We start from the raw sequence: 7,836 nt of genomic DNA, 5'->3' as shown, positions 1-7,836 counted from the left end.
GGGTCTGAGGGAGGAGGGGCCGGGGGCCTGGACCCCTGAGTCTGAGGGAGGAGGGGCCGGGGGCCTGGACCCCTGGGTCTGAGGGAGGAGGGGCCGGGGGCCTGGACTCCAGGGTCTGAGGGGGGAGGGGCCGGGGGCCTGGACCCCTGGGTCTGAGGGAGGAGGGGCCGGGGGCCTGGACCCCTGGGTCTGAGGGAGGAGGGGCCGGGGGCCTGGACTCCAGGGTCTGAGGGAGGAGGGGCTGGGGGTCTGGACTCCCGGGTCTGAGGGAGGAGGGGCTGGGGACCTGGACTCCGGGCCTGAGGGAGGAAGGGGTTGAGATCTGGACCCCTGGTCTGAGGGAGGAGGGCTGGGAGTCTGAACTCCTGGATCTGAGGGAGGAGGAGGTCAGGACTGGTCTGAGGGCAACTGTCCAGGAGTCCAGACCCCATTTCTCAGGAAGCCCTGTGAGGCTGACCCCCGCCCTGCGCATCTCCTGTAAACATCCTGGTGGGAGCTGAGTGGCCCTGGGCTGCCTCCGTCAGAGATGACACAGGTTAGAGGGGGCTCAGCAGGGGGCCGGGGGTGGGAGGGTCATAGGGGTTGTGGAGCTGAGGCCAGCAGCTGATGACCATTTCCTGTGTCAACATCATCTGGACCCACTTCGCAATTCCCGGGATTCCTCAGGGATCAAGGAGGGGGTGGGGGGCGGGGCTGCCAGGGCCCTGGACCGCGGCTTGGGACTGGGGGGGGGGCCCCGCCGTCACGGCCCTCACCGCTAATGACAGGTTTGGGCTGCTTCTGCGGCCCGCCTGCCCCGTCACCCCCCAGAGGCCAGACAGGACCCCCCAGGGACAGACAGACGGACACACACAGCCTGGGATCTGCTGACCTCACACCAGTCAGCCCCACCTCACCCAGGGGTCGGCACACACAAGGACCCCCTGGCTCCCCACTGGTATCCCTGGGGCACCTTACCCCCTGGTTGTGACCCCCCCCCATTGAATCTCATCCCATCTCTGGACCCATTTCTTTGTGTTTCCATAGATCCCATTGTTTTACACCATTGTCTGTTTGTCATTCTGGGTGTTTGTGCTCCAGTCTCTGCTTCTGTTTGTCGGTGTCATCTCGCCACCTGTTTGTGACTCCCCTGTCCTGCCTCTCAGTGTCTGGACCCCACCCCTTCTTGCTGTCTGGGGAAGACCCAGGAGTCCTGAGCAATCTCTTCCCCTGCCTTCCTGCACCCACTCCATCTCCCTCAGCCTCCTGCAGCCAGGAAGGATGAAGGATGGGGAAACATGACCCCAGAGCCCTGGGGGGGCGGGGGCTGGCACCAGCCATGCACGCACCACTGACCCAGCCCCAGACTCCTGACCTTTTCCATAGAGTTGTCCCCAAATTGCAAAAGGGAACATCTTTTTCTCCACCTGGAAACCAGGGTTTGGGACCTGGACACCTGGCATGGGGTCTGAGGGAGGAGGGGCTGGGGGTCAGGACTCCTGGGTCTGAGGGAGGAGGGCTGGGGGTCAGGACCCCTGGGTCTGAGGGAGGAGGGCTGGGGGTCCGGACTCCTGGGTGGAAGAAGAGGGGCTGGTTCCCTGTAGGTGAAGGGTTACCATTAAAGATCCCTTTTTCTTGCTCCCAGACTGGCCCTGGGCCCAGTCCCTATCCCCTCAGGCCAGTCCATCCCCCAGGCTGGTGGCCTGAGTCACCTTGGCTGGCCCCGCCGGTCTGGGGGGGGGGCTACGTCAGTTCTCCCCTCACTGACGCAGCCTCGGGCCCCCCACGCTGAGTCAGCCGGAAACAGGCCCCCTGAGGGGCGGAGACCCAGTGGTCAGAGGCCTGGGTCCCTGCGGGAGCGGGGGCTGGGGAGGGCCCCTGGGGGGCCCTGGAAGGGGTGGCCATGACAGACCAAGAGAGAGAGAGCTCTTACCTGAGGCAATGAGGTCATGTCCCACCATGGGGGGGCTGTGACCTCACCTCCCTGGGGACTAGAGCCGTCGTCCCCCCCCTCCCGTGGTGGGGGATGGGAGGTGGAGAGGTCTGGCCTCCATTCATCCCCATAGCCCCGCTGCCAGCTCAGCGCAGGGCCTAGAGGGGGTCTGCTGGGGGACCTTTGGAAATTCTCGTCACTTCGTCTTTCACTATAGCTTCTGTCCTGGGAGGGGGTGAAGGCTCCTGGGAATGGGGCTCCGGACCTGGTCCCTCATGGGCTCTGCCCCACGTGCCTGGCGCCCTCCGGATGCCTGCGTCCATGCTGCTGTCCCCCAGGCTGTGTGTGTCTCCCGCTCCGGCTGCGATGTCTCTGTGCACTGCCGTCTCCCTGCCGTGTCCCCCGTGCCCTGTCCCCAGCTCCACTCCCTGGCTGAGCCACCCTCTCCGCGTTTCCGTCACCCTCACTGTCTTGTCCACTCACGCACCCTCTCCAGCCCATCTTTCTTTGGGTCTCCACGCATGTGTTAATAAACATCAAGAAAGAATCGCAATGCTTCATATTTACCGAGAGCTGACTGTGTGCTTTGCACAAGTGAACTCGCTCTCACCCTGGCGTTTGGGGGGTGGGATGGGTGCTCAGTTACCCCCATTTCACAGGTGAGGAAACTGAGGCACAGAGGGGTACAGCACCTCCTTTCCATCTCTGCTCCTCTCTGCACCTGCACCTCTCTGTCTCCTGGGGAAAGACTCTGCCCCTCTCCTTCCTCAGTGCTCAGCACCTCTGACACTCGGAGCGAGTCTGTGTCCCTGCCTCTGCCTCCTGGGGTCTTTACAGCCTCGTCACCTGCCCTGCTCCGTGTCTCCGTTTCCTCTGCCTCCCTTCCGCAGCCGGCCTCCCCTCTGTGACTGCAAGTCTGTCTCTCTGTCCCTCCTCCTCCTGGGGGCACTCTGGGCCTCTCTGTGACTGCAGTGTGTGTCTCTGTGTATCGCTGTCTCTCTATCTCGCCTTTCGGACGCCCCATCTCTGCCCCAGTGTCCCCCATCTCTCCAAGTGCCTCTGTCTCCTTGCTTGGGTCTAGGCGCTCCATCCTTTTCTCTTTCTCTCTGTCCCTCAAGGTCGCTCTGCCCTGCACGTCCATCTCCGCAGGCCTGCGTCTCGCGGCCCTGTCCCCAGCTCTCCCTGTCCCTCCGTGCCCGTCTGGGTCCAGTGGACCCCCGCCCGCAGCCCGCAGCCGGGGCCCCAGCTCTTGCGCCGTGTGTGTCTGCCCCTGTGGCGGCCCGGCCGAGGAGGTGGAGGGAGGGGACGCCAATGACCTCACCAGCCCCTCTCCGACCACCCCCCCCTTTCTCTTTTCAACTTTTCCAACTTTTCTCTGTGCCCTCCTCTGAGCAAGGCAGCCTGAGCCCTGCGAGGAGGCAGCCGCTCCGTCTGAATGGAAAAGGCAGGCAGGGAGGGTGAGTCAGGATGTGTCAGGCCGCCCTCCCCTGCCGCCTGCCCCCCGCCCGCCCGCCCTGGCCCCCTATATAACCCCCCAGGCGTCCACACTCCCTCACTGCCACGGCCCTCGCTGCTCACACGCACATGCCTCCCCTCCCCAGGCCGAGGCCCAGCTGACCCCCAGGGCTCCCCCCCGGCGGCGGACAGGGAAGGGTTAAAGGCCCCCAGCTCCCTGCCCCCTGCCCTGGGGAACCCCTGCCCTGTGGGGACATGAACAGTAAGTTGGTTCAAGTTCATAGGGTGGGGGGGGACAGGAAGGGAGGAGGGAGGGACCGCGGCGAGGAGGGTGGGGAGCAGACAGACACAGCGGAATCGGACAGGGAGACAGAGGAGAGCGAGCGAGCCGTGGGGAGGCAGAGACGGAGGAGAGGAAAGGAGATTCGGAGAAAGCAGGAGGCCGGGAGCAGAGACGGGCGGAGACACGCACAGGGCAGCGCGAGAGATGGAGACCCCCAGACAGAGACGGACCAGTGGCGGGGGGTGACCTCCAGGGGCCCGGGACCCCCAGGGAGCCAGCAGACACCCAGGCATCCCGACAGAAAGGCCCCGGGAGGGAAACTGAGGCAGGGAGCCCTAGGAGGTGAGCGCAGGTCCCCAACAGCGACCCCAGGCCGGGAAAGGAGAGGAAGACAGACAGTGGTGCAGACAGAGACGAGAGAGCCAGACAGATGCGGACCGACGGACAGACAGCGGCCCGGGAGGGCCCGGGGGGCGGGCTGGGGGTGTGATGCGGGAGCGGGGCGGCCCGGGGGGCGCTGATTGGCTGGCGGGCGCGGGGTGGGCGGGGCCGCTGGGGGGGGATGGGCTGCCGGGGAGCCTGCGGGCCCGAGTCCCCCAGCCGCGCGCCGCCGCCGGGTCCCTCTCCGCCCCCCGCGTCCCCGCTGCGCCCGCGTCTCTGCGTCCCTCGGCCCAGGTGTGCTCCGGGGGCGTCCGCTGCCCCGCGGCCCACCTGGGGGTGGGGCTGTCCCCCGGGGAGGGGTCTGGGCCTCCGGGTTTCTGTCCCGGTCTCCTTCCCCTGCCCTCAGTCCGGCTCGGGCTCCCGAGGCCCGGGGAGGGGGCAGGTTCTGGCCTGTGCCTCCCCCCTCATGCCCCGCCCCGGGGCCCAGATTCCGGCGTCCGGGGGCGGACGGGAGACGCCCGGCCTGTCTACCCGCCCCGGGCCGCGTCTGCTCCGACGGGCGGGGCAGCCAGAGCCGGGGAGGGAGAGGGAAGCCCGCCCCGGGCCTGCGACCGGCCCTGGGCGCTCCACCCCGGGACTCGGGACCCCCAGGCCCTCCTCCCCCGGACCCACCAGTCCGGTCTGAGCGCTCTCCGCCTTCTCCCGCCCCCAGGTGTTTGCTGCCTGGTCCTGGTCGCTCTGAGCCTGTGGCCGGAGAGAGCTGCTGCCCCGGGGCCGCCGCCTGGCCCCCCACGGGCCTCCCCAGACCCTCGGGCTGAGCTGGACAGCGCCGTGCTCCTGACCCGCTCGCTGCTGGCGGACACCCGGCAGCTTGCCGCACAGCTGGTGGGACGGCCTGCAGGGGGTGGGCTGGGCCCGGGACCCAGAGTGGGGGGGGCTTCTGGGCTACCACGGAAGCAGCGGGAGGGAGGAGTCCGGGGACCCCTGGAGCTGGGCAGGGTCCCCTCAAGGCTTCTTCCCCCCCTCCCCCCCAGAGAGACAAATTTCCAGCCGACGGAGACCACAACCTGGACTCTCTTCCCACCTTGGCCATGAGTGCAGGAGCCCTGGGAGCCCTACAGGTAAGGGAAGGGGGTGGGGGCCCAGGTGAGAGCTGGGCGGCAGGGGGGTGCGGGAGGGGCGACGGGGGGCCAGAGCCGGCATGCGGCAGGCGTTCCGTGACGCCCCCCTGCCCTGCCTCCCAGCTCCCCGGTGTGCTGACGCGGCTGCGGGCAGACCTGCTCTCCTACCTGCGGCACGTGCAGTGGCTGCGGCGGGCGGGCGGCCCTTCCCTGCGGACCTTGGAGCCGGAGCTGGGCTCCCTGCAGGCCCGGCTGGACCGACTGCTGCGCCGGCTGCAGCTCCTGGTACGACCTCGCAGCTCCCAGGCCCCAGACTTGAAACCTGAGACCCCAGGACCCCAGACTCCAGGCCTGCTCAGAGTTTCCCAGCCCCCTTCGAGGCCCCAGACCCTGACCCTAAGCCAGCCTGGAGACTGGCTCTGCAAACTCCGGACCTCAAGAACCTAGACCGTGAGATCTCAAATGAGAAGACCCCAGACCCCGAGCTCTGAGTCCCTAAGACCTTGTGAGCCCGTAAAACTGCCAACCCCTGACTGCCAGAACCTGAGACCAGAAAACTTGAGATGCCCGTTCCTGGGCCTGGCCACAGAGACCCTGGACCTCAAAGCCCGGCTCCCAGTCCTGAGACCCCAGCCCTCACCCATGAGTCCCTGAATTTGGATCCTAGAGACCCCACATCTAAGACGCGGACCCCGAGGTCTTGGACCTGACCCCCAGACTTGAGCCTACAGCCCCCAGCCCTCACCTAGCACCAGGGTTCCAGCCCTGACTCTATAGTCTTCACCCCCCGATCCTCTAAACGCGGCCCTGGAGTTCCAGCTTTGAGATCTCCTCCTTTGCTGGACCCAAAGTGTTGAGAACTCCCCACCCAGAAACCCTACCCCACAGGTTAAGGATCCTCTGGAAACATGCAGCCTGGACTCCCCAACGCCTTATTCAGTAGATGCTCCAAACACCCCTTCCCGGGACCCCCCACTGCACCCCCTAGCTATTGCTAACCCTCTATCTTCTCCCAACAGATGTCTCGCCTGGCCTTACCCCAAGCACCCCCAGACCCACCAGCTCCCCCGCTGGCCCCCCCAGCCTCAGCCTGGGGAGGCATCAGGGCGGCTCACGCCATTCTTGGGGGCTTGCACCTGACCCTTGACTGGGCCGTGCGGGGCTTGCTGCTGCTGAAGACTCGGCTGTGACCGGCCGCAAAGAACCACCAGCGTCCTTCAATGCCACATCTTATTTATTTATTTATTTTGGGACTAAGGGCATGGAGGCCGGGAGGCACCCCCCTCTTCTCCTGCCCCTAATTAGAGACGGTCCCTCCAGGAGACCTGGGCAGAGTGGTGGGGGGGCAACTGTGCCTTATTTATACTTATTTATTTAAGGGGGCGGGTGGACTTGGGGATCAAAGGGGGAGGGAACTGAGTCCTGGATTCTTGAATCTCTAAGACGTCTGGCCACAGTGTTTCCCTGTCTCCCACGCCTCTGGGCCTGGGCAGGAGCATATATTATTTATTAAACAATTACTTTTTGTGTTGGGGTGGGGAGGGAAGGGAAAGGAAACCTGGGTTTTTGTACAAAATGTGAGAAACCTTTGTACGATACAGAAAGGGGAATTAAATTTGTCATACACATCCACTTACAGGTGATTTGTCTGAGGCCTGGGGGCTGGGGTCCCTGGAGCAGGGACCCTTAGTGGGCAGGACAGCAGAGGAGAGATGGTTGATCCTCCAGGGGAGGGTCTCAGCCTCATCTGGTACGTAGCACTTCATAGGCACTCAATAGATATTTAATGGAAGGTTCCAGAGGGTCATCCAGTGCCCTACAGTACTTGTACATAACAAAACTGCAAATTTGAGGTCGTTCATTATGGCGGTGTCCAGAACAGCAAATTGGAAACAACCTAGATGTTCAACAATGAGGGATGGTTTAATAAATGACACCTGTGTGTGATGGAATAACAGCCACGAAGGGGGGATGATACAGAGGTGGCTTTAAGACATAGAGAAAGCATGTCTTCTCTGCATGATTCCCACTTTGTGTTCGGATGGATGGATGGATGGATGGATGGATGGATGGATGGGTAGGTATGTAGATTTTTTTAAGAAGTCCTAGAACATGGGGCACCTGACTGGCTCAGTCAGTAGAGCGTGCGACCCTTGATCTCAGGGTTGTGAGTTCAAGTGCCACATTGGGCATAGAGCTTACTTTAAAATAATAACTTAAAAAAAATAATAAAAATAACTCCTAGAAGAAAATAACACCAAGGGGCACCTGGGTGGCTCAGTCGGTTAAGCCTCCAACTTCGGCTCAGGTCATGATCTCATGGCTTGTGGGTTCAAGCCCTGCGTTGGGCTCTGTGCTGACAGCTCAGAGCCTAGAGTCGGCTTCGGATTTTGTGTCTCCCTCTCTCTTTCTTACCATCCCCTGCTCACGCTCTCTCTCAATAAATAAAACATTAAAAAGCAAAAAAGAAAATACACCAAAATGTCAACCATAGTCAACTCAGGGTAGAAGGTGGGATGGGGTTATGGGTGACTTTTATCATTTGTGCTTGTCCAAATTACCCAGAATTTCTACAATGACCATGTATTTTGCGTGACCCATTTAAAAAATAATAATACACACTTTTTAGAATGACAGAATGCCAGTCAGCCCCTTCCCCCAAAATAAGACCTCAGAAGGAGTCA

At 62.9% G+C, this 7,836-nt stretch overlaps 1 protein-coding gene across 1 annotated transcript; it reads left to right on the top strand.

Annotated features, from left to right (window-relative positions):
- Positions 1 to 456: 456 nt before the first annotated feature.
- IL11 (interleukin 11) lies at positions 457 to 7,203 on the top strand (the record flags this gene model as incomplete). The annotated part of the gene is made up of 5 exons (XM_039244089.1): positions 457 to 535; positions 4,744 to 4,916; positions 5,066 to 5,152; positions 5,276 to 5,437; positions 6,172 to 7,203. Coding segments are annotated over 5 exons (672 nt in total), but the record flags the coding sequence as incomplete, so codon positions are not given.
- Between the last annotated feature and the right edge of the window lie 633 nt (positions 7,204 to 7,836).

This window comes from Hyaena hyaena, unplaced genomic scaffold, assembly GCF_003009895.1.
Source record: "Hyaena hyaena isolate Hyena2069 unplaced genomic scaffold, ASM300989v1 scaffold_235, whole genome shotgun sequence".
Classification (NCBI taxonomy): domain Eukaryota; kingdom Metazoa; phylum Chordata; class Mammalia; order Carnivora; family Hyaenidae; genus Hyaena; species Hyaena hyaena.
This window is presented reverse-complemented; position numbering and strand designations above follow the sequence as displayed.